This window comes from Chroicocephalus ridibundus, chromosome 1 (assembly GCF_963924245.1).
Source record: "Chroicocephalus ridibundus chromosome 1, bChrRid1.1, whole genome shotgun sequence".
Classification (NCBI taxonomy): Eukaryota; Metazoa; Chordata; class Aves; order Charadriiformes; family Laridae; genus Chroicocephalus; species Chroicocephalus ridibundus.
This window is the reverse complement of record NC_086284.1, coordinates 83194676-83221832: the sequence shown is the minus strand read 5'-3', so window position 1 is coordinate 83221832 and position 27157 is coordinate 83194676. Positions and strand designations below refer to the sequence as shown.

Sequence of the window (27157 nt, the reverse complement as noted above, 5' to 3'; positions counted from 1 at the left end):
ATTTATTTCATATACCAGTATAACTGCATTCTTTACTGTTCCACAATAAAGAGATTGTGCATAATGCAGGATTTAAACTTCCAGCAGCAGCATCACCTAAACCTGCACATTTGGACTTTGTAATTCCTCCATGTTTCATTTTAACAATCATTAATGCCTTAGCCCAAAGGGATTGAAGCTTATATCCGAACAAGATGCACTAACCATGGGGTACCAAAGAGTCTGATGAGATGAGGAAGAGAATGAAAAGCACCCTTTTGTCTGATGGTTGTGGGTTTTCTCAAGTGGTGGTGTTGTATATGCTGTGTTTTGCTGAGAACGTCGTTTCCTGCTTGGTTGGCTTGCCCCGTGCCACATCCAGTTTCTCACCGTTGCCTGTGGAGGGTTTGTGTTAGGCAGTGTTCCTGCCCAGAGGGTTCCAACACCCCGGCTCTGGTTCCTCCCGTGCACAGCCCACGGGGAGCCGCAGCCTTTCTCCTGAAGAGCAGGCTTTGACTCTGCCATAAACACGTTCAGCAGGAACTTCCCAGAGAGGGAAATGCTGAAGCTTGTTTGCTGCAGCAGAAAAAGCAGCGCGTAAGAGGGAAGCTGCCTCCGGGAACGTTTGTGGTGCCTGTGGCGGGCAGCCCAAACCCATCTCCGTGGGCTGAGGTGACCACGTGTGAGCCGGCTGCCTCCTAGAAGGTCACGGCTGCAGCTGAGGGATGCGCTTGAATGAATATAGCTTTTCTTCCATCAGCTGCAGGCCGATGACCACAAAGGAGCGCTGATTTAAATCAAAGTGAAATAAAGAGAGCAACATAAGCCATTAAGGAGAAGCAGTGTGAAAAACAGGGAGATAGTCCAAGGCTTCTGAAGGACTGTAAGAATCTGCATCACTGATGGAGATCTCCTTGTGTGTGTACTGCTGAGGACGGGTGACAGGGAGAAAGAGAGTGATGGGAAATATCTGTAGGCTCAGCCCTTCTGTTTTCATATTGCTTTACGTGCCAAAATGTGTAGCTCCTGGTTCTCTGGTTGAAATTGTTTGCCTTCCATTTGTCCTGCAGCTGGCAGTGCTTTGGAAGTTACTGCATGGGGAAAGGGCATTTCAACAACAAGTTGATCTGAAGAAATATTTCAAGATGGACGTTTATAGTCACAGAAATGGCTAAGTAAAACCAGCACCCTCTTCTTCAGTAGAGCAGGTCCAAGTGTGCCTTCAGAAGTAAACTTGCTTTGTATAGTGACACAAAGAAGCGACTTCAACCACAAACACAGTGCAACTGTCAGTGAATGAAATGCAGTCTCATCTTTATTGTGCTCTGTCAACAGAATTTAGCAGTATTCTGATTGCAGAGTCCTATTTCTTGCAGTATTGTGTAGGCAAGAGAGACTGTAGCTTGATGTTCAGCTCACAGGCGGAGTGCGAGAGACTGGCACTTGGGAAATGGGTCGCTTTTGATGAGTGAAGCGAACAGACAAATCCTCAAGAGAGGTCAAACTTGGTGTTTTGTGGTGCCATTGGTAGTAATTGTCAAGACAGAATGGATTACACTTTTGGAAAATCCATTCTATTTTTATTTTTTTACTTTAAATGCAATTAGATCCAATTACTAATGCCTATTAAGGGAAAATGGCCATGAATGTAACTACTATGAAGAAGTATTTTAGAAATCTCACAATATCAACTTTTCATCCATTTCTGTTTTGATAAAGGAGCTGTGGGTATGATACTCATCTCTCATATAACTTTATACTGTGTGAAAATAACCCTCAATTGTAGAACATGACAAATTTTCTTCCCTAAATGGACCAGTAACAATTCTTGTAAGCAAAGGAAGTTGCCCGTAGGTGGAGAGGGGAGTTCTTTTTACTCAGTAATGCCATAAGCAACGGAAGATCTCCTTTGTCAAAACCCCACTTAGTTAAATTAGTTTAAAGGCCCTGTATTAATTTATGAATTACGTTTTTCATTAACAAAAACTTGCATGTAGGTAACATAAAAGGAACTTCCATTCTTACACATAATCCACAAGCCCGTGTATAAGGAAAGAAAGTGCTGAAGAATCATATCTTTGTTAAAGGTTCACTTCAAGCTTATTGACAGGGTACTTTCCATGATCTGAAGCCTAATACCATAATAGTGTCGTAAAAATGACTTAGAAAGCTCAGGTGCTATTGTACTTTTTATTGCATATCATATTAATTATGAAAACCATAATGGATTAGGGCTTTGCGGTATAGTGACGATTAAGTGGCATCATATGAAACGGGTGGCCAGGAGTTCCTGAATGTTAATTCCAGGTGTGCCGCTAATGGTATCGTCTTGAACAAATTCCCTATACCTAATTCATGATGCTTTTGCTTATGCTGAGCAACATCTGTACCTACCAAATAGACTTGTTCATTTCCATAACTTTAAAATGAGTGAGGCAATACTGGAAGTAAATAGTAGTAATGGGATTCAGCCTACACTCTCTCTCTTTGAGTTCTATGTAGTGTTGGTAGGTGGTCTTGTGCAAAGCAACAGACCAATCTGTCATTAAAAAAATGCAAAGTTCTCTTTTCTTCCTTTTTTTAACTTTTAGAGATGAAATTTATATTTCCTCAGCGTGAAAATGGCTTCTTATTACCAAGTTTGTAGAACCATGGTCTCACTTAGAGTGAAATTTAGGCCCTGAAACGGGCTGTAAATGGTGTCAGTGATGGCAGTGCAGGTGGATTTCAACCTTAGCCCAAAATTTCAAAAATAATCGTCTCAGAAGTCAAACTCCTCAATTCTTGTCCAAAATTGGTACATAAGTGCAAATACTCTTGTATTCTGTAGGCTGTGGTTCACTGACAGAGCCCTCAAAAGATGACCTAATTTTTCAAATAGAAAAACCTTTTGGGTATTAACTGAACCTGGAAGTGTTCACCACTTTGGAAAAACAGGTCATGTAGCGATTTAATGTGCACTCAGGAGTTTGATTCTTGACTCTCGGTCTTTTAAATATTTATCAGGCTAGTCTTAATATATAGATGCCCAGGGAGTGATGTATGCATTGCAGAGAAAAATGCAGTGAGTGTATAAATTAGTAAGCATTGAACAAACCAAGTTCATTTCTGAAAAGAAAAAAAAAAAAAAAGATCTGCGCAGCCGCCTGGTTGGGTGTTCTTCAGAAAAACCAGAATGGGTTAACAAAGAAAAAAGAAAGAAGCTTCCTGCACTTTGACAGTTGTTGTCTTTTGAGTACTTCTCTTGCTGATATTCTTGAGTGGAATCTGTTGGAGAAGCAGTATATTGTTGATCTATAGAAAGAAGATATTAAGTGATAGTTATATACGCAAAAGGCTGGAAAAAAGCCCGACAGCATTTATCACTTGGTGGTTTAAACATTTCTAAACTGCAAATTAAAATAGCAGTCCATGTTTAATAGCATATTGGGTTGATTCAATACAATTTTGCATAAATATTTGCTAATTACTTTTTAAATGTACAGTAGGTATTATGCACAGGTAATAATAGTTTGCCTGTTTCCCAAGAATCCTTTGGATATTAATTATATTCTCAAAACACACTGCAGATAAGTACTAAGCATCATCATTGTGAATTGGGTTCATTTAAGATGTAAAACTGCTAGAGCTGCATAAGTCTTGAAGCGCGTTATGAATATTTCAGCAGTGTTCATGCCTGATGTAACCTGAATCAACAATCATTTCAAAACATATTTATTTTTACAGAATATAGGTGTAATTAACTGTGTCTTTTGCTGGGGAGGAGGAGAACTGGAACTGACCTCAGACCTCTAGGCAGATCCCCTAAGCTTTAGCCTTTCACTGAGATTCCTCTCAGTCTTATTTTCATATGCAACTCTCTTTCTCCTGCTGTGGGGTAAACTGTAAATGTAAATGGTCGTTGCTCCACTGCCTTCAGTGGAACTGCACCCATTTGCCCAAGGTAAGTGTCTCTCTTCTGTCACTCTGCAATCTCTTTCTTTGCTCAAGAGTGCACTGAGTGGGCTGGTTTCTGTATTTTCTGGTTCATCCATCTCCAGAATTGCTTCCTGCTTCTTACATTCCTCTGGACCTGACCGTCACTTGTATGCAAATTTCAAGGTTTGCAGAGACAAATGCACAAATGTTGTCTCAGCCTGTCATTTACTGAGCAATTACTTCACTGTTGGAGTTGAAAGAACCACCCATTAAGAACAAGGTTCATGAAAAAGCATTGATAGTTTTCCTGTAAAAGTCATTAGCATGTTTTCCACGTGGATATGAGTGCTGTTTATTCCTGTGTTCAATACCAAATAGCATTCATTTTTCCTCTCTTTCTGTTGTATTTGACTATGCAGCACTAAAACACTCCAGAACTTGCCGTTGTGTGGGTATAATAGCAAAGCGCTATATTTTACGTCCAATTTCGGCTTTTGTTCTCATTTTTGCATCTCAGTAGACTTCAGTGGAATGTCAGAATATCAATAAACAGGTCTTTGGAGAATAAGGCTCTAAGACTCCAAAGAAATGTAAGTCATCTATCAAAAGGCTACTGTGAAGCAGCAATTTCAATTTATAACATGAAAAATAATTTGAAAATTACTTTATATATGTAAAGCCAGAACACAATGGCAGTAGGAAACCCTATAAAAACAAGCAGTACTGTCAGGTGTATGTAAGCAGGCTACCAACTCTTCACATTGTCAAGAGATGAAAGAAGAATTTCTGTAATAAACTCAATCTTATCAACGGGAAGTGTCAGAAGGTGTGAAAAGACTGGACATATTAATCAAAGTATGACTTTGAGTTATGAACTTGTCATGTGGCTATGAAAAAAGAAAACCTCATCGTAGACCGTACCACGCAATTAATTACCAGCATAATATTGCTAAACTCTCATCCGGAATACCTTATCCATTCTAGTCAGCTTGGTTTCAGAGAGATGAATTCTCACCGGAGCAGGTGTGAAAAAAGGGGAATTAACAAACGAGCAAACGACAATCTACCTCAAGAGACAGGAACTGTGTATCATAGTTAAGTGAGTGCTGGGAGCAAATATGCTCTAAAAAAAATGCAGAGTGCAAGTGGAGTCAATCAAACCACTGATTTTAAACCAAAAGGATATTACATAGCTATAAAAAAGTCAGAATTTGTCCAGCTGTCTGTTGAGTAGTGTTCTGGGCATGGCTTTCAATAGGAGCTGAGGGAAAGCTAAGGGGAAACAGCTTGTGTTCTCCCATGACCCCTAATTGCAGACATGAGAGTTAATTGACAAACAGCAGCTTCACTCCTCTGTGGTATGTTCCCTACTGTAAAAGACCACTGAAGACACTGGTTCACGTAACTAGAAAAACACGTTGAGGCAGATTATTCGGTGACCTTCCTACCATAAAAGTGAAACACAGATACAATGTGTTCATTTTCGAGTTTTTGCCACATTACAAAACCAGTAAGGCAAAGGTATGTGTTCATTAGCCTTTAGCTTGAGTGGTGCCTGTGTTAGTATTAGTCCCTGTGTTAGACCCTTTATATTGCTCTGTAACTTAAAAAATTCTAAATGTACAAGTTAAAGCAAGCCTGTGTCTTAATCCCTGGTATTTGTTGAGACCTAATAAATAAAATGCATTTTTGTTGACTTTTCATTATAAAAGATGCCCCTGAAGGAAATAATGATAGCCAACCTTTTTACATAATTGTTTCAAGAATGAACCTGCCTACGCCATTGCATAAAATCTTTGGTCCTTAATACCTTAGTGAAAACTTGGATGATATATAGGGTGGCAGAACAATAATTTCTCTGAAACTCTAATCCATCTGAACCAATCCGGACATGCTGTACCAAACTGCAAGCTCCCAGTGTGAGTTCAGATCAGATGGGTCATGTGAAGGTGGTCAGCTATCACCCAACCGGTATGAATGGTATGCAGAATTTATTCTGGCGGTTAGTAATCCCTCTCCAAATACTGCCTACAGCTCCACACCTGAATCACAGTCTCGTGAGCATGGATGATGGCTAAACAGTATCTTTTCAGTTTATGGTACCTTGCTATCAAGAGCATCCAGCAACAAACTTCCGTTCTGAAGTCTTCAAAATTAGCTTTCCATTCTGCTAGATGGGCTGTGTGACCATGAACGTGTAGATGTGCCCGGCAGCATGCAGTGGGATGCATTGTGGGTCCCCAGTACAACCTCGGCATTTGGGTGAACAAAGCAGCACTCCTTTGGGCTGAAGGACTGTGACTGTGTCAGTCCCTAGCCTTTGTGAAATGTACCCCACAGCCTTCCTGACTCCCAAGTGCCATGGCCATCTCACTCCATGTTCCTACAGCTTGTGCAGCAGTTAGTTCAGCATTCATTCTCTTCACTTACTTCCCTTTTTTTTTTTTTTCTTTTTTCCTCTTACAGATGGACAAAAGAGGAAGAAGTCATTAAGAAAGAAACTGGACTCATTAGGAAAGGAGAAGAACAGAGACAAAGGTAAAATAGAACGAGTGCATATTTACTGATCGGGTCATCGTTTTGCATATGAGTTTTCTTTAGTCTTAAATGTATACTTTCTGGATTAGGAGAATGTTACTCAGATGATGTACTGCCTAGGTGCTAATTTCCAAGTTGAAAAATACGCCTTATCTTTTCTATTCATCATTAGTATAACCCAGATCTCTTCAACGGAAAGCTTATTTCCTGGCAGAAACGGAGGAGTTAAAGGACTGTATCTTTTCTTCATTGCTCTTTCTCCCCGTTTTCACCATCCAGTGCAGAGTGCGGTCTGGATAACATGATCCAGTTTGTTTACCTGCATTTGCACTCTCCTCTTTCAATTTGCAAAGCATGTGAACCCAGCCTTGCCCAAGCAAGTCAGTTGGTTTGCTTTTCTTTTTTTAACCTTAGGAAAATAGCTGTTGTTTAAAATATATAAATGCTTCATTGCTACTGATCAGTTGGATTTTAATAGATTCCACGTGACATGGATTTACAGATACGGTCGCGCTCTTTTGTTTGTACACTAATCAGCTTTATGGGCTGGGTCCAAATCCACTGGACTTGACCTGTAATTTGGAGCGATTTGAACTAAGTTGAGATGTTGAGACCTGAAAAATGTCTCTGAAATTGCAGTTTTCTGCACATAGGTAATTGTGCATCTAATGTGTTCCTGCATGGAAAAGAAGTTCCCTCCTGAAAAGAAGTTCTGGAAAAGTGGTAGTAAAACTCAGTATTGACACCTCAGTTTCACAAACAGACACACAAACACACAACTTTATAACAAGAGAAGTGATTTTGTTACTTTGATGTTATTGATTGTAAAATGGTTTGGCAGAAGGATGGAACTTTGAAATTCTGTTGAAAAAAATGAACATCCCCATTTCAAAGTTACTTTAGATATTTGTCAGGAAGAAAATATTTTCCTTTTAATTTTTGTTTATTTGGTGACTTCATATATAGGATTATTATTTTCTTGGTTTAAAAATGGCTATGGAAAATATTTGCATTAATCATTCTACAACTGAAAGTCCCCTGACACATTTGTTTGGATAAATCCAGTGGCCTCCCATGTTGCATTGTGAGTACCAAATCTTTCATTTGTTAGGAGAATTACTTCATGTAGGACTGAGCCCACATGCAGAAAGAGTCTTTGAGGAAGAGGTTTAGTGATTTTATAGCCACCTTTGAGGAAAAATCTATTGTGTATTGCTCCTGTCAATGCATTACATTTGGCTGTAGTGTAATTAATCAGTCGTTATGTTGCTTAGTTTTCTTGGGTTTTTCCCCATAGTCCTCCATGCACTTAAAAGTGCAAAACAACATAGTTCTGTGCAAAACCTTCCCCGGTTTTCAGTGCATTTGCCAGATATTGATCTTCATAGTGGTCTGTGAGGTGCTCTTCTGCATCGGAAACGGGTAACGGCGTACTACTTTTTTTTAAAAAATGTTCTGTCTCTCTCAAATTTTTGATGCACTGAGAGCTTTTATCTTTCCCCCCATATGGCTAGCGTGACTTTGGTAGTCTCCTTTGAAAGTTTCTATGTAGTCGCTCTTTTGAAAGTTTAAATACATTTTATCTTTTTACTCTAGCATTTTTCATTGCAGTAGCAGATTTAGCAATAATAAATTGATTTGATAATTCACCAAAGACGGAATTTTTCTGTGTCACCCAAACCTGGTGGATCTTTGCAGTTGCACTTCCAGAACTCCTCCAATGCCTCTTTGGTGCGGTGCCTTGAGAAGTGATAACTTCCTTTGATGATGCATACAAATGCTTAACCTGGAGTTGCTCTTTATTCCTCTAAATTCTCTGTTGACAAAGATCTTTCAAACAGTATTTTTTCTTACATTGCCTTGTACTCTTTTGTGATTTCCTTATAGCCTTGTTTTATTTCAGCTGACCTCTGTTTCTGATAATTACAGGACTGTACTGGTTGAGCACTTACAGATAATATTTTCTGCTATTACAGTTCTGTTCAGGGACTTTTTATGTGTCTGCCTTGCCATGATAGCATTTATACTCCATTCAGTTAGTAACTTTGGGGATATACTTTCTGGTTTTATTCCAATGGATTTTCTGAGTGCACTTTGCTGTTAAGGGCTCAGTAGTTGCCCACAGCAAAGGTCAGCACTTTGTACTTACTCATCCTTGTATATATTTGTCTACTTCCTGTTTTTCAGCATTGCTCATATCTTCTGGTTAACTATACCCAAGCATTTTTCAAAATCACTGTGCTGATTCACTTCATTTTAATTCCTTTTTTTTTTTTTCCTTCTTTGAACTTCAGGCATTTCAAACATGTACCCCTCTGCTTTTATCCTCTTTCTCCCATCTTCCACTGCCTTATTGTCGTTTATAGTGATGTCTTACATGCTCTCTCCACACATAAACTATTACAGGATCACCCGCTGAGGGGAAAATACCCCAGCACTACTCAAACAGGAGAATCTATATTTCTGTCCTTCCTTCGGGACATCTGTATTGACAGGGGTGTCAGGTGGGTCAGTAAGCGTACAGAGGGCCGGGAAATTGGAAGGAGTCATGTTTCCAACCAGAGTGAAAAGGAAGCCGCGTTGGCTCTTACTTGCTGCCAACAACAGCCGTTACGCAAAAATAGCCCAGATAGCAGCATATGGCACCCTGCTTCTCACGGTTTCTGTCCATGGTTGTTTCTGGTGTGCTCTTCTCTGCCCTTCTGAGTTATTAAAGATCATCTGCCCCACAGATACTTGCTGAGCAGACTCTTAGTCCATGATGGCAGAGGGGATGAGCAACCAGGAAGGTGCTGGATTGTGCCGTGCAGGCCGTTTGCCTGGCACGGTTGGTGAAAGGCGTCTGTTTCCCTGTGAGAAGCAGCAGCACCAGCATCTCCCCCACCCTCAGGAGTTAGGAGGGACAGCGTTGCCCAACTTTCAGGTGACAGTCTGGCTCTGGAAAGAGAAAAGTAAGGCCTGGTGCTGCTGATGTCCATAAGGATGAGCCCACTGTGCTCACATCACCTTCCCCGAACAGTGGTCTCCATGTCACCCAGAGTCAGAGTTAACCTCCCGTGGCATGTGTGTCACAGCGAGCTGGAATTTTCATCCTGATCCATTCCATGGTGGTTTTTTAACAAGCATTTCTACCATTTATTTTATAAAGAGAGCATCTTCTATTTCTGGGCAATCAGTCCAAACAAACACTCCACACCATGGATGTGGGTGTGCTCACAAAAAGGGCCAGGAGCACTTAACCACCTGGGCAGGTCCCTAGTCCTCATGCCCATAAGGAATGCCTTCCTTCAGTTTCTTATTGGGGTTTTGTGGGTCGTTTTTTTCAGTAACTAGTCCAACTGCATTGTTGTGAGAAGGAAACAGCGACACCAGGCCACAGGATGTTGGAGGGGAAGCAGGGAAGCCAATTTCCAGAACACTTTATACAGTCGAGTTGCATCTGTCTTAGTGCAAACAGCATTTCCATCCCTTCAGCATCACATTTACAAGCTCAGTTGCAGTTTGAAGAGTATATAATTAATTCCAAATATTTTGAGTTTCCCATATCTCGACCTGGGAGACCCCGCATACCAGGACCAAGTAACAGCTGAGGGCACCATGTTGTTAGGTCTTGCCTGGACTACGTGCCACCTGAAAAGTCTTTTTTTTTGGCTACATAGGCTCCTGAAGGTTAATTCTGACAATCACACAGCTTTGTGTCATCCTGTGTGTGTGTTGCAGACAAAGATCACCGAGATGTGCTCGGTGCAGGAAGCCAAAAAGGTGGAAAAGAAGGCCACCATGCTGGTCAGCAGGGACACACAACGGAGGCCTTGCTGCAGGGTGCACAAGGCGTGAATCTTGTGCAGTTCCTAGTGCGTGTAGTCAATGATGTGTCTTTTGTGTGGGCAGCTCCTGAGAAAGAACAGGGAGGACTTGCGTCCTTGGTCTTGCCTGCCAGTCCCTCTCCTTTAGCACTGACGTGCACTGAACCGCCCCAGGGTGGGTATAGACTTCTGGAGTTGCTCTCTCTGTGGAGGTACCACCTCTCCGATTTGTGCCCAACGCTGTTCTTGCCCACCCCGCCCCAGCGGGTGGTTGTACTTGAAAAGCATAACCAAAAGGATATGGTACTCATTTCTTCTGGGACTATTTGGAGATCTAATCAAGTCATATTTTAGGACTTGGTCCAATCTGTGGAGTTTTTACTCTCCTGACATCATGTTTTATTTAGATGGATCAGTCAGTCAACCTGTCTGTCTATTAAGTGTGAGAGTTTCAGCGAACTGTTATACTTCTGAAGGCCGACAAAGACACTGAAGTGGGATTGAATGCACTTTAAATGAGATTCATGTCTTTATTTTGTCCTTTTTGACAAGTACATTTGTCGTCATCTCATTAAAAGGGGAAAAATCCTAAACCAAGTGTGTTTTCAATTGTTTTTACATCTCTGAGTGACTCACCAGAGCAGGATATAGCAAAACTTGCTGGATGTAAACAGACGAAATAGGAGAGCAGCTCTCCACCCAGATATTTAAGCAATATTCTCGGCTTCCATCATTCAGCGTCTTTGCTTTCCTCTGCCCAGCCTCCTTGTTATTAATGGCCATCATGACTCTCAATTGTGCTGTCTACATATATCTCCAAACATTTGCTTTAGCTGCTGACAAACAGTACTCAGGCCGGAGGAGCCGTAAAATGTCAGTGCTGCTTGGAATATGAAATTCTCAGGATGCTCTGCATGCTGGCGGCTGGGTGCTGTTCCCTTACAAATTCACTGCTAATTTTGATGGCAGAAATGTGGAGCCTTTTGTCCATCTCCTGTCAGTGATACAGGGGTCAGCGACAGCATGCCTACTTGGAAAGTACACACGGGCATTCCGGAGAAAGATCCCTCCCAGAAAGGATTGCTCCTTGAATATTTTATCAGTAAACCAGCTCCATTTTGCCTTGGTTCTAGTAAACCCTACAGATGAACTGAGAGACTTGCTCAGAAATAATAATCACTTGTTACATGATTTATTGAGCAACTGAGAATCATCCTTTTTGCTGATGTTTCTGTGTGGAATGTAAATACTTGACAGGTTCGTCTGTGGGGCCTTAGCAGAGCTGCTCTGTATGCTGGAGTTTCTAAGAAAAGGCTATCCTGGTAACTCGGTGGCTTATGCAGATCCAGCAGTAGATGTTTGATTTTTCTTTAGTTCAGAATTCTTGAAAACGTCTTCCATGTTTACTTCCCGGCCATGCTCAGTAAACTTAGAGGTATTTCTTAACGTTTGCATTTGTTCTTCAGTAATTCAACCTATCATGATGTCAGTATGCCTTGGCACAGCCTAAGGAGAGAGCTGAATAGATGAAGTTTCTGTTTTATTATAGTTTATCAGAAGTGTGGTTTTTCCAAGCCTTTCCAGCACCCCACTGTGCTTTTTTAAAAACTTCAAAAATGTTTCTCATGCTCTCTAGGCATACAAAAGAGTTTTTTAAGCAACACTGTCATATTTTGTACTAAAGTCAACGAAAGGACTGAAGAACTGCTTAATTTTTTTTTTTTTTTTAAAAGAAGATCTACCCACAGAAAAAGCCTAAGTAATTGGGAAGGCCTTGTATCACTCCTTGAAGGTCAGTGAGCTACGACTAGCTGGAGAAGGGCGTTTCAGCTAAGCTGCTGAGAATGTTGTCTTATCTCAAGTCTCTGGAGTCAGTGCAGAATTTTGACGAACCTTTGGACAGGAGGAGTTTTGCTGTTCCCGTCGTGGATCAAGGTTTCCATTTTCCTTAGTTTCTTGCTTCCATCACTCTCTCTGTGGATCCAGAGTAATTAATTTCAGTTAGCAAAACAGAATTACCCAGTCTGGCTAGCTGGGGAGGTTGACTTAAAGACCCCTCTCCATTTAAATATCCTTTTTAGAGCACATTATTCTCTGAGCTGTCTTCTACTCTAATCCTTTCGTTTAAGTAGAGGTAGTACAAGCACCTCAGTAGATCTTGGTCACAGGGTTTTAGCAGCTCAAAACCAGCATTTAAGCTGTACTTAAGAAAAAAACCCAAAGTGCTAAGGAGACTATCCAAAGTTGCTGTATTGTATGCTCTCCACTTTATTAGCTTTGAAGGCCTCAATAGGGTCTAGAGTATAGACCTCACTGGTTCTTAATAGAGTGTTATGGTTTGTGGGATGGAAACAACAATTTTCACCAGCTGCAACTTCAGAGAAGTCTCCAAAACTATACTTGGATGGGGTGGCATGAGGCCAAGTAAGCTAACCTTATGGGTCAACATCCTGGATATCATAATTCGATTACCAAAGAAAAGGATTTCTGATCACTGAAACTCTTATTTGATCTAGCTGGGAGTTTTTCTGCGACGTGCTGCTTTTTATTAGAAAATGCTGATTTGACAACACAGAAAGATTGCTTAGGAACGTAGCAGTTTCAATTGAAATTTTGTTAAGAAACTTCCCTTAGCTGCAAGATGGACTTTATGGTAAGAGAAATTATGCACTTCTCCAAAATAGCAAATTGTCTCCTTTGCCAGTAAACACTAAAAACCAGAATGGATCAAAAGACGAGTCCTTATGTGCTGCTGGCTAAGGATATGAGTCTGTGTTTCCAAGCCAATTGCCCAGTCTGCCAGGTTGTTTCGCATTTTTACATGGTGCTTTCTGCAAAATTTCTTTGTAAGCTGCCCACTCTCCTAATTGAATAAGTGATGAAATTTTGGGGAGGGTTTACAGGGAGTAACTGACTTAGTAGCTTTGGCACTCACTTAGTGTATATACAACAGACCAATGTTTGAGCCCCTGCCCTAAGGAATGTTTCTTCAAACAAGTGGAACATCTCCAGCAGTGGGGATTTCCAGCCTACAGCGGTAAATAGGCAGTTGGTTCTTTTACCTTGAGTGTGAGACCAGAGCTCCAACCCTACACATCTTATGTCTGACCCAGTGCGCTTTCTCCCCCATCAATGGGTTGCTAAATACTTTGCATGACTACAACTCTTCTTTTTTTTTTTTTTTTAATGAATCTGAAATGTCAAAAGGGCTAGCATTCACTCTAATGGACATGACATTACCTGTCCAACAAGGAAATTGTTGGGATTGAATACTTCTGAAGAGGGGTTGGCAAAACATGCTCCCACCTGCGGCCCCCCATGGCACACAGACAGACTAGTTTTGGTGAGAACTTGAGGCTGTAGCCAGTCTGCGGAGGGTGCAACCGATTCTCTTAATTTCAACAAACGAACAAAAAGTTACTGGTTTTGCCAATTCTTTAACGTAGTTACGCTGCCAGCCAGCATCACTTCCATCTGTATTTAGTCTGAAAATCAGCCAGTTGGTTTTCATCCAGTTCCCCATCTCTGCCAGACATTGAGAAATCGGGGAACTGGTTCATGTCCTCTGAGAAGGAGGCCTACAGCGAAGCAGCCTGGAGCAGAGGCGCAGTGTCCTTTCACTGCTCCAAAGGCACCTTGAGCAAGAGCAATTAAAAAACTGGCATCCCACACCTGACAGTGTTCAAGGAGGAGCAACAGCAACCTGAAAACACCAGCCTTTACATAACGAAGTCAGGGAGAGGGTCATTTTAATGAAATTCTTTAAAGAAGCAGTGCTGAGATCTCGTCTCCTGCGGATCTTGTCCCAGTTGATCCTAGAGCTGTAGGATCAATGGCATCAGCATGTTATTGGGCACCACTGGGCTACGTAGTGCTGTCCCATCCCAATTTGAAGCAGGAGTGGCTGTGAGCTAAAACCAGAAATGTTTCTTGTTCAGGGTTCCATTTGGCTCATTTTCTCAGGAAATATTGTGGATGGACAGATAAATAGGGATGCTGGAGGTATAACAAAGTACCCAGTTAGATGGCCAGACATTGCAGATGTGTGTTTCAAGTTTGTGGTCTTAAATGTTCATTGGGAAGATAATTCAGAACAGTATACATTTTTAATATTAATACTCTCATAATTTTATGGTCACACTCTGCTATGTGCTGGAGGGACGGGTCTAACCCTGGACTCCTGGAACTGGCTATCCCTGCGTTGCTTGATGCCCACGTGATGATGTTCTTTCTCGTCCTAAATTAAACGCAGATGGTTTTCGATGTCATTCTACTCACAGGTCACCTCCAGACTTGCTTGATATGTGAGGCTCTGCTTCCTGATTTAGTTTTGTCTGGCTACCAAATTTAGTTCATGTCTTAACATTTCATACTTCTAAAGAGCAGTAATGTTTCTCACCAAATCAGAACAACAGACCCTTGTCTCTTTAGTTTGATAGCTAGTCTTGTCCTCAGTCAAGATTCACAAAATGTACTCTTCTTTCCAGTGCCTTACTTTAATCTTAATGATATTGCAAGCATAGATAAAATTTGAAAGTGTCATCAAAGATCTAGTCAGGCTTTTAGTCCCAGGAGAAACTATGGCCTCTGGTCATTTAGACTAAAGAGAGGATGAATATATAAAGATTTTTGTTTGAGTTGGGTTTTTTTTGTTGTTTGGTTTGGTTTTAGTGTGTTTTTTTTTTTTCCTTTTTTTCATACTTAAAATAAATTTGCTTTTAGTCTCTAGTGCTTGCTTTATTCCTGATACAGGCAGATTTGAAGCTGTAACCTAGTTGCACTCATTTTCAGCAGAATGAATAGAGTCCGTAGCTACTTTTTCATTCCATTTGAACACAAAACAGTTCTGGTTTGCAGTGTGACCCAATGGTTTTGACTCTACTCATCTCAGATAGGTCTAGAATTGAAACTTAATGATGAGAATTTCAGCATTAGTAGTTGGCTGATGCACTGTGGAACATTTTTCTGGTAAAACATTTGAGCATTTTACTTTGAGACCTGAAGTGTATGCTGGTTTTGTACATTAGAGTTGTATTGATGTGGGATGGGATTATGTTCTTTTTGTTAGGTGAGAGAAACCTGTATTCCCCTGTATTTCTGTATGTCCATATATATTTTTGTAATGTTACAAAGGACCTTTGTACTGATACACCACTATTCAACTGGTTTAATTTTACCAGTATTTTAAAATAGTGTAGTTCTTGTATATAATAAAAACCATATCCTTGAAGGTGTAGTCTGTGTAGTGGATGCACTTACAAGCTCCCTGTACATGTAGGTGCTTAACCTTCTCGCCTGTAAGGAGACCCATGCACGTGCCTGTACCCCTCGACTCTGGTGCCCTGCACCATTTGTGAGAAATAAATGAGGTGAAGGGGCCTGAAACATGAGAGGGCTGTGGCATGGTCCAGCTGGGCTCCCCAGTCTCAGGATTGGGTTGCCGGAACCTCTGTTGGCTCTCTGCACCGTCGAGATTGTGTCTCTGACTTCCAGTTGCTTTCAGGGGAAGTTAAAATCTTAATTAGATCTGTTTCCAGTTAATTTTCCAAGATTCTGTGTGGTATATCTTGCACGATCCAACTGGAAACCAGATTCAGATACCATGGGCTACAACTACCTGGCATGTCTCCACTATTATTTTTTCGTTTGAATGTTGTTATTAATATTATGATGCAGTACAGTACCTCATTGGAATTATTATATATTTAAAGGGACTTCACACTGCTTTTCTTTTTAACAGCTTAATACTAAATTCTTTTTGTACTAAATAAATATCAGATGTTCAGTAAATATTAATTTTCCTGTTGTTGCAGAATTTATTCCCCAGGCTTTTGGAATGCCGTTGTCCCAAGTGATTGCTAATGACCGGGCCTACAAGCTCAAGCAAGACTCTCAGAGAGAAGAGCAAAAAGATGTTTCAGATTTTGTGGCCTTCCTCTTGCCATTTGGAACTAAAAGGCAGAACAAAGAACTTTCAAGCAGTAACTCATCTCTTAGCTCAACCTCAGAAACACCGAACGAATCCACTTCTCCCAATACACCCGAGCCAGCGCCACGAGCAAGGAGGCGTGTAAGTAGACCCATCACAAGGTGGTGCATGCCAGTATCTCCAGAGGGTCTGGCTGGAGCAGGAGAAAACCCTGTTGTGTCTGTGGATTGTGGAGTATTTCTTCTGTCATGTTCAAACAGTGACTTTTTTTTAGGTGGAAGCTGGCTTGGTCAATACCAGAAAATTCTAACTCTAGTGGAAATCTTCTTTCTCTGGTGTTGATGGGAAAAGATCATATGGACTGTGAAAGTCTTACAGATCCCAAAGTGACAGTGAGATTATTTGGAAGTCTTTCTGTTCACTTCCTTTATCTATCTCCTCCTGTATAGGTCTTTAGATTCAACAAATTCCATCTGTCTTCAACCTCATTTTTTCAGCTGGGGGAGACTAAACCTCTGTGACTGGTATATATGTATGTTTATGTTAATTTAGCTCCGTAAACTTGGAAATAAATCTACTATTCATCCCTATCCTAATATTAATAAAAATCCCTCTGGCCTAATTCTGATCGTGTCCTCAGTGGTAAGAAAGAAGTTGTCAAAGTAAATTTCTACCAGGCTCTTCGAAGGAAATTTCTGCACGCAGGTTATGAAAATGCCTTTGGCAGCAGAACACAGCAGGGTAGTTTGGACTGGATGTTAATCTGGTATGTAAGATAAGTACCTGGTAGACCACTTATTTGCAGGGTTCTATTTCTTGTAAATAAATGTTATGCTCCGAGATTTCCAGTTTTCCAGTACTGCTAGTTTCCAATACTAACAGTATTGGAATTTTTTTTTCCTTTTTGTTACCATGGGATAGAGGTTCTAAATTTACATTTTTTTAATTCTGTTTGCAATGGGGGGAGAAAAAAATACATAATAAAATAATTTAAATAAAAACTCCTGTTAAGTACTAAGAAAGAATTTGGAGTACAAGAACTGATCCTGGAAAACAAAATATTTTCTTAGGATCCTCACCTTCTTATCCCTAGGATGAAACATGCTGCAGAGAAATGCTATGTAGGGCTCTTCAAACCACAGCGCTGAGAGGGGTAGAACTGTAGTAAACTGCAAAATTAAGAGAAGATTGAAGAGCCCCATGACCTGCCTTCTTTCCCTCTAGCTGTCAGCTGAAGCTTATACCTGAAATGTCTGCATTCTATCTGAAAACAACTGAGGGCATGATTTTTGAAGATGTTTGCATTCTTACATATGCACAATGCACATCTATTGGCCTGTCCAGACCATACAAACAGGCAGTTGTGTTCACCCAGAAGTGTGAAGTACGCTTGAATATAAGTGTGAAGGGAAACCCGACAACTTCTTTCCGAATTTGGCATAGGCAGTGACAAAAAATAGAAATTCACCGTATACGCCCATTGGCTTCAGAACCTGTTTTGCATATGAGGGAAAGATAATTCATGTGTCCAGATATGGGTCATCTGCTGTTCTTTTCACAGAGTGTGGTAAGATCTCTGACACGCATTTGACCAGCCAGCAAGCAGAAGGAACCTGGATCCTTTGTTACATCCAAGGGATAGAATTCCATCAAGACCAAGTTCCTAGAAGCTTCTGGGCTTTTGCTTATTTGGTTTGGTTGTTTGTTAATACCAGGATTACAGCTTTCAGGGTCTTGAATTTCAGCCTTCAGTCCATAGTCATGGGGATGCAGTAGCGCATGGTTCACCTACAGAGAAGTAAGAGTAAACGAAGGTGGGCAGTGTGACGTGGAGGGAGCTGGCATTTTCTCTCAGGAATGAACCTCAGTTATTCACGGAATTTCAGAGTTGGAAGGGACCTCTAGAGATCATCTAGTCCAACTCCCCTGCTAAAGCAGGATTGCCTAGAGCACATTAGTCAGTAATGTACTTTGTGAATTCTCAATTATTTAACATTACTATCAACTCATGCCCATATTTTGTCTGTCCTTGGCCTTTATACTTCTGCTTATCAGTGTACTTACTCTACTCCCCTGAGTTTTTTTAGGGGATGGTAAGGAAGCCTGCACTTATCTTTTACCTCTTGAGCAGTGTTGCACTGTCTGTTTTCAACTATATCAAGATGAATGCTTAAAAGAAAAATTTTATTCATTAGTACGTGCAATTGATACAACCCGTTCCTTACACAAATGCTGCACAGACACCTGGAGTGCAGTCCTCTTAAACTTAAACTGGAGGGATTATTTATCACTGTACCATTCACTTCTTTGCAACTTTTGTGTATTCCAGTGAGTCTTTAAACACTCAGCTGAGGATTTCAATAAGGGTCATAAGGTAATGCTGACTGCAGAGCTCATGGTATGAGTGCTGTGGTTATCTTTCCTCCAAGAGGTAGACAGAAATCACTGTTGCCGCATTTTCTGTGTAGGATTTTTGCGCAGCAGTTGGAAGTTGAGACCCTGGTCATCCAGCAAGGCATTTTCCGTGTGCTTATTATAGAGAATATTCTGATGCTCTGTTAATATATTACTTATATACATATTATGGAGCCAAAATTACTCAAGTATCAGGAGCTCAGTCATACTGCTTTACTACTCACGTAGCATAATGTATGGAGAGAAAATGGATCTGCCATGGATAGTACTTGATCCCGTGCATACTCTGTAATATTGCTCATTTTTTCAAAAGACAGAAGCCTTCTGTAACCCTTAAAAAGCAAAGAAAAGGTTCATCTGACCTTCATTCCACACTTGTCAATCTGGCCTTCATTTTCTTTTTGCTCTTCCCATTTCCTCTTTAATCTGCACTTTCCTTCATGTTTCTGTGTGCTTAGCTTAAGACTTGGCCAGTTTATTAGGTTTTGAGCTTGTCATGGTGGAGGAGGGACTAGTATCCATTGTGTGCAAAGGGTGATGCCTGGAAGATGGAACTGGTTTTTTCTTCGGTTGCTGGGCATTTGCAGTCCGAGTAACGCGGTCTGTGTTAATAGTCCTGGATTGCTGGGCAGCAAGGTGCGTGATTTCCTGCATCCTTCCTCAGCGGTCACGTAGGTCTGGCTGAGCCCAAATTAGTAGGTCTGGCTGAGTTTGAGCTGGATCCAGGGAGTATGTTGGTAGTGTTTTCCTGTCCACTTGGACATTTAAAATCAGAGCTGGCCTGGACTTGGTGTTGCCAAGTACTGCTGTACTTCAGCCACTGAACTCAAGGTCACTCTTCCTAAAGCCAGCTCAATGCCCCAGTTAATCCACAACTTTGATAAAATGCCCAAGGATAATGGTGAACTGACTGTATTTACATCTATTTTAGGGATCTGAATCCGACTTAAGTGACTCTGTGATAATAATGATTCATGAGGTGAGGACGCTTTGCAGACAGGGAAGGACCAGTAAAGGCAGGGTATAAAGGAGGGCACCTGTCGTACAGGGACTGCCTGGGAGCTGCAGCGGTGAGGATGGTGTTGGGATTTTCAGTGTTAGCCGACTAATTTTGATGTCTGAAACCCTAAACTCTTAAAAACAAAATAGAAAAATTGTTCAGTTGGAATTTTATGCACATGGATCATAGCCAGAGATTCTTCTTTGGTCTGGGGTGGTTTTTTTGTTTCCTTTTGGCAGGAAATGGTAAAGGGAATCAAGCAAGTGTACTCCTCAGAGACATGAAAAATCAAGGTCAAAGTTGCATTATAAAGGGTCTAGTAATTCTTTAGAGATGTGGGTCCAAAAAAATCTAAAAACTTCACTGTATTTTATTTATAAGCCTTCCATGAGTTATAAAAAACAGAACTATATCTGATAAGTTAGATGTTGGGTTTTTTTAAAAGATGCCATGAACTAAAAATTTTTAAATTAATTTGAAATCTCAGTGGACTTTGTATGAGTTGCCTATGAGTCGGAAATCTTTGTACAGTTTAGTTGTCTAGGCTGATGGAAGAAAATACTCCTTGAGCTTGAAATTCCCTAGCAGTTATGGCGTTCTCATTTAATAGACATAGTGATCTCACCAGAATTCTATGAAATACCTGTCAGCAGAACGGTGTGCTTTTAAGGAATTCGAGTTGTTAGCGAAGTTTTGTGTTGGCATTTACATTTTCTTCATTATTGTTCAGGATGTACGGTACATTTTATGTGGTGGTAAAATGTATATTTTATTTCAGAAAGAAAGAAAATAATTTACAATAGATATTTTTAATGAGAATTAAACCTGAAGTTTTTATTTTTGTTTTATTATTATTATTATTTTATTTATTATTATTTATAATAATATTTATTATTATTATTTATAAGTCTAGATGTCCCCTAAAATGTTTTTGCCTGATAAGTTTAATAAAAATTGAGGGAAATGGTCGTTTTGAAGTGACACTAATCTTGTGGTTTGAAAAAAAAATCTTAATTTTCAACATTGAAACATGCCATAAACCTCCTGCTGCTTGTGCTGCTTTATCCTTTACAGACTGCTTGAACTTCTGTGCCTTGCTGTAATCCAAACATAGTTTTCAAAGCTTTCATTGGAATTTTAATGACTTTAAAATGTTAAGATACATGGAGTAGAATCATCTAAAAAATATGCCCCTTCTACTTCTCTGGTGTGTCTTTGTGCTGTGATAACATGGGATTATTTTAATCTCTGCAGTTGTATGTATTTCTGTTATTAGTTAACTGTATGCAGTGTATGGTTGTAAATCTATTTGTGTCATTTTCACTGATACAATGGCCCAAGCTGCAGAAGAAGTAGGGAATCAGGTTTAAAAATGTGTATATATCTCCATGCACATAAATATTGTACTGCTGAGGTGCAGACACAGACCATGATTCATCCTTGTCCTGCAGTATGTGCAGGCTTACAGCAATAAAAAGGTGTGCCGAGTGAGTGGAAGACATTTATTTTTTTCAGTATCTAATTTGTATTCCTTGTAGTATGGTGGTAATAGCATTGGTACCATTGTGATTTTCCCATCCGCTACACTGGTATTATAACTTCATTAATTTCCAAAAACTGTAGCAAGTTATATGGTTGTATTTTTATATTGGCTTGTTTAAAATGCAGGGAGGAAAAAGTCTTTGTTAGATAAGGTCCTGCGGTGTTTAGGTTTCTCCATCCTTACTGATTGTTCACGTGTGTGTATTTTACAGGGCGCGATGTCTGTGGACTCTATCACAGATCTTGATGACAATCAGTCACGATTGTTAGAGGCTCTCCAGCTCTCTCTGCCAGCAGAAGCCCAGAGCAAGAAAGAAAAGGCAAGAGATAAGAAACTAAGCCTGAACCCAATTTACAGGCAGGTTCCCCGGCTTGTAGATAGTTGCTGCCAGCACTTGGAAAAGCATGGTAAGAATATTTTGTTTTCCCAGGAGTGGCAGATATATTTTTACTATAATATAAATAAATGTGTATTTTGAGAAGCAAGCATATACTTCCAATTGCAAGGACAACTTTGAAAGTCAGACACTTTCCCTCCTATTTTGCCTCTTGCTAAAGATACTGTCTCACAAATAATTGCTTAGATTGCTTCCCAAACTAAGGATCTATGCTGCAAGCTTGCAAACTGGCCCATACAGCACAGGGGAAGAGACATTTTTTGGAGGTCAGTCATCTCGTGCTAGAGTGCTCAGCTCTGCAGGAACGGCTCTTCATACCCTGCGAGTTTACCCACGCCTTGAGAATGAAAGTCTGAAGTCTGCCAGTCAGCCTAGAGTCATTCTTTGCAACCAGTGGATCTTAAGGTGTAAGAGCTAAATTAACCGTTCATCCTAAAGTGCAAGACTTAACTAGAAACGGCATTTGAAGATAGAGGCTCAGAGAAAGAGAAGAATCCCATGCTAAATTATATTAAGCTCCAAGAAGTTTCTTCTGTTCACTACAAGGCTTGCAGGCTCCCTGTTCAGTTTGTCCCTGGCTTGAGTCCTTCGGACCAGCCTTAGGCTCAGGCCCGCTCTCTCCAAAGGGAATTATAAATTCCTGCCAATATTCTTTTCATATCTTCATGATCATCCAGACACAGACCTCCCACCAGCTTTATGTAATGCAGAAACAATAGTTAATCAAGGTATCTGTTCAACATCTCTCACAATGTATCTTAGTCTTGTTAAAATTTTTAATGAGAACTGAAATAACTTGGCCACAGCAAGACAAAGTTATCACATGGCCAGATGATAAACAAACCATTAAGTAATGGTGACTGCAACACCAAATGATGCATTGGGTGCCTAATTTGACCAGAAAGAAATCATTTACTGACTCTGAATGAAAGGCTTTTGCAGATGAGGGACTGCAATTGAAACAACAATGCTAAGCTTTTACAATAGGTAATTGAAAACCACGTTGCTTACAAATATATAAAGGAAAACGGCGAAAGAGAGTCATTGTTAGCCTTTTACAGAGATTAGATACCGTGACTGACAAATAAGTGTGGGGATGATTAAGTTTGAAAAGAATGACTCTCGTCCCTTTAGGCAAGGGTAGCTGAGTTTGGAGAACATAAAAGTGTGTGAGTCAGCCAAAAAAGCCATCCAGCTAACTATCGTTTGGATACTGCGATTTTATGTCAATTGAACATCTGTGACAAAATTTTTAATCCACTTAACCCACTGTCACAAAAAAGATTCTTTTCTATACAACATTCTTTACTTGCTTTACATTAAAGTTTCCTTTTACCCCCCTGCCAGAGCAGGGTCACCCAGAGCAGGCTGCACAGGAACACGTCCAGGTGGGTTTGGAATGTCTCCAGAGTTGGAGACTCCACCCCCTCTCTGGGCAGCCTGTGACAGTGCTCTGCCACCCTCAAAGTAAAGAAGTTCCTCCTCACGTTTAGGTGGAACTTCCTATGCTCAAGTTTGTGCCCATTACCTCTTGTCCTGTCCCCAGGCACCACTGAAAAGAGCCTGGCCCCATCCTCCTGACACCCACCCTTTAAGTATTTATAAGTGTTGATAAGATCCCCCCTCAGTCGTCTTTTTTCCAGACTGAAGAGACCCAAATCCCTCAGCCTTTCTTCATAGGAGGGGTGTGCCAGTCCCCTCATCATCTTGGTAGCCCTTTTCTGCACCCTCTCCAGCAGTTCCCTGTCCGTTTTGAACTGGGGAACCCAGAACTGGACACAGTACTCCAGATGCGGCCTCACCAAGGCAGAGAGATGACCTCCCTCGACCTGCTGGCCACACTCTTCTTGATGCACCCCAGGATGCCATTGGCTTTCTTGGCCACAAGGGCACATTGCTGGCTCATGGTCATCCTGTTGTCCACCAGGACTTCCAGGTCTCTTTCCACCGAGCTGCTCTCCAGCAGGTCAGCCCCCAACCTGTACTGGTGCATGGGGTTATTCCTCCCCAGGTGCAGCACCCTACGCTTGCCCTTGTTGAATTTCATAAGGTTCCTCTCTGCCCAGATCTCCAGCCTGTCCAGGTCTCCCTGTGTGGTGGCACAGCCTTCCGGTGCGTCACTCACCCCCCCAGCTTTGTGTCACCAGCAAACTTGCTGAGGGTGCTCTCTGTCCCCTCATCCAGGTCATTGATGAATATATTGAAGAGGACTGGACCCAGTACTGACCCCTGGGGAACACCACTCGTCACTGACCTCCAACTAGACTCTGTGCCCCTAATCACCACCCTCTGAGCTCTGTCTTTCAACCAGTTCTCTATCCACCTTACTGTCCATTCATCAAGCCCACTCTTCCTAAGCTTCCCTATGAGGATGCTGTGGGAGACCGTGTCAAACGCCTTGCTTAAGTCAAGGTAGACCACATCTACCGCCCTCCCCTCATCTATCCATCCAGTCATGCCATCACAGAAGGCCATCAGATTAGTCAGACATGATTTCCCCTTGGTGAATCCATGCTGAGTACTTCTGATAGCTTTCTTTTCCTCCACATGCCTTGAGATGACGCCCAGAATGAGCCGTTCCATCATCTTTCCAGGGATGGAGGTGAGGCTGAGCAGCCTGTAGTTCCCTGGCTCCTCCTTCTTGCCTTTTTTGAAGACTGGAGTGACGTTGGCTTTCCTCCAGTCCTCAGGCACCTCGCCTGTTCTCCAGGATCTTTCAAAGATGATGGAGAGCGGCCCAGCAATGACTTCCGCCAGCTCTCTCAGCACTCTCGGGTGCATCCCATCGGGGCCCATGGACTTGTGAATATCTAGATGATCTAATTGATCCCTCACTCGATCCTCCTCAACCCAAGGGAAGTCTTCCTCTTTCCCTGTTACTTTCCTCTAATGCCTGGGAATCCTGAGGTCTGGGCCGAGCAGTGAAGACCGAAGAAAAGAAGGCATTCAGTAACTCTGCCTTCTCCGCATCCTCCATTACCAATAATACCCCACAACACAATAATCTGAGATAATTTGGGGCAGATATTGATGTTCTTCAGTTTTCAATTTAATCTACCATTCACAAAACAGTCATTGGGATTGGTTGACTTTGAGAAATTTAAAGATTGCAAAGGATGGACACTACTGTTTGCTCATTGACTTTAGGGATAATAGGGGACTTTCTTGTCTAGCAACAGTCCTGTAGCAACATCATTCCAGGGTTTATGATGGCCCAAGTTTCTGATTCTGAAAATATTTGCCTGTATGAATAAATTCTTTAGGCCAGTTTTTGAGCAGCAAATCACCTAAGGGTTTCTCATGAATGCTTTAAATGATCATTTTGCACATTATATGACAAAAAATGGTTATGTTTTTAGGTATAAAAGCTCCTGGCCTTGTTCACCTTCTGTGTATTCCCTAGGATCATGTGCCAGAGTGGTAAAGGCTTGACTTCCTGCAGACTTTCAGCGTAAAACAAATACTGTATGTTTGCGTGGAGACTGGTAACCACCTTCCAGCTTTTGCCCAATATGAGTATTTCCATCTCAGATGATTCCCTGCCAATGTTCCTGGGTTTGCTAAATGTTATTCCATCAATTTAATTTTCTGTTATCCAAAGACAGAAGAATATTTGAAGAGAAATGTCAAGTTTAGACTAAAAACTAAAAGGCAGAATGCTGTCTGAATTTCTCTGATGAAAATCTGCAACTCCAAACACCACTGTGAAGGTACACATCTCTAGTAAGCAAGTGTAGCTTCATGGCTGTCACAGGCATTTGTTTTTTACGGTTCTTTTACATCTCCTGTATGTCAGTAGAAAAAAATGCATGTTGCAGAGTAGCCTTTGTTAGACTTTTCAAAGCTTATAGATAATTAATCCTTTTTGCAAAAAGTATGTCTGTGTAAAATGATACTGTGTACACAGCTGCTTAAGTCTCTAAGATTTTCAGTCACATTCTCATTGCTAAAGGCCATGTCACCTCTAAGGTAACGTTTACTCTCAAATTTTTCAGTTTCTCTTACTCAGCAAAGTATGTCTATTCAACAACCACATTATCGTTTGTTTGATGTTCTGGTAGTATCTACAGGGCTAGAAAAAGGTTTGAACAGATTTCTTATGGAATAGCAGGTAACACCCATTCCCAATCACTTCAATTCTAAATGACAGAGGCGCACCTTCTGCACTTTGCCTGAATTACAGCAGTGTTTCTTTACAGCTTTCCCTCTATATAACAGCTGTTCCTACCCTATAAACTGCACGCAACTCCCGGGTAGAGTTCTTCCCCCCTGTAATCTGCCTGAGTGCCCTACTTATGTCCCTTTGAAGGAAACTCTCAGCTTTGTCTTGACAGGAGCTTTAGAGCCAGCGGGTAACCCCAAGCATCAACTGCTTCCTGTATCCAAAGACCCGGCTCAGTGCCCAAGTATTTAGGTATTTTATTGCCTATTTCCTTTGATGTTGGTCCTGGAAGTGCCACCTCTGAACACTGAGCAATGCCTCACACTCTGCATACCTCTGCCCCTCACAAAGTAGTAGTAGCACTACCAAAATGGCATCATAGGAAATGTCACAAAGATGCCGTTTTGTGGGTTAGGTGATGTGAGGTTCTCGAGAACTACGCCAGGTGGCTTCTTAATCCAAGAGAGTTGAGTTTTGCCTCAGTGTGGTAAGTATAAGTTTGTAGAGAAATCCATTGGTTTTTTTTTTTCCTCTTTTAAGTACACACATAGCCCAGATTGCTTTGGATTAATGGAATTCTCAGCAGAAAATTAAACAATAAAACAGTTGTCTGACATGCTGTACTTGCAGGTCTCCAGACAGTAGGAATATTCAGAGTTGGAAGCTCAAAAAAGAGAGTAAGACAGGTGAGTGGATAAGAATATGTTTTTCCCTCCACATCTATGATACAAACATCCCTGTTCCTTTCTGTTGGACAATTTCCTCCCCATCCTTCACCTGGTGAAAATCAGGTTTTCTGTGTCAGTGACTTTATTGTGTTTTTGATGGCTCATAACAGGCCATTTCCAGTTATCTTTGATATTTGGTGAAATCCTTGTCAGGTTCTCAGAAGGTTAACAGTCTTTGCATGTTTTGCTCTGCAGAAGTAGCACAGGGTTGGAGATCCAAACCGTGATGAAATTTTCCAAAGGTTACGCTGTAGGGAAAAAAAAATCTTGGCTGCTAGTTTCACCTCAGAAACAGCTGAAGCTCCCAAAGTAAACCCAAACTGTAAATCTTTTTTGGAAAACTTACAGTATGAGAAAATATGCAAGTACAGAACAATCTCTTTGACCCTCAAATCGCTGCTCCCAAATATCACCTTTTTTTTTTACCCCTGTTAAACTTGAAGGTCAGAGCAGACCCATCCAAGTCCTGTCTCAGCCAAATGTTGAAAAAGCAAAGATTGTGTACAGTTAGGTTCCAGAGACAAGTCAGAAGTGGGTGTTTCCTCCGCCTACATATTTCATTGTTATTCCCAAAAGTCGGGAATACATGTTGAATTAGAACGGTAGAGAATAGTGCTTAAATGGTCGTATGATGCCTGGGGAGAGGATAAAAAGTTACAGGAAAATACCCCTGCCAGGAAGTATAAGACCAAAAAGACAAACAGAAAAAAGCGTAAGAAAGCTTGACTGCATCTGATCCCAG

General features: G+C 41.1%; 1 protein-coding gene across 11 annotated transcripts in view; it reads left to right on the top strand.

Annotated features, from left to right (window-relative positions):
- The window catches only part of ARHGAP6 (Rho GTPase activating protein 6), a 343144-nt gene that overhangs the window by 290610 nt on the left and 25377 nt on the right, over positions 1 to 27157 (top strand). For all 11 annotated transcript variants that reach the window (XM_063341517.1, XM_063341543.1, XM_063341601.1 and 8 more), the window contains 4 exons: positions 6364 to 6435; positions 16055 to 16311; positions 21340 to 21535; positions 26318 to 26373. In XM_063341517.1, the coding sequence (XP_063197587.1) occupies positions 6364 to 6435; positions 16055 to 16311; positions 21340 to 21535; positions 26318 to 26373 (581 nt within the window). The remainder of the gene's footprint in view (positions 1 to 6363; positions 6436 to 16054; positions 16312 to 21339; positions 21536 to 26317; positions 26374 to 27157) is intronic.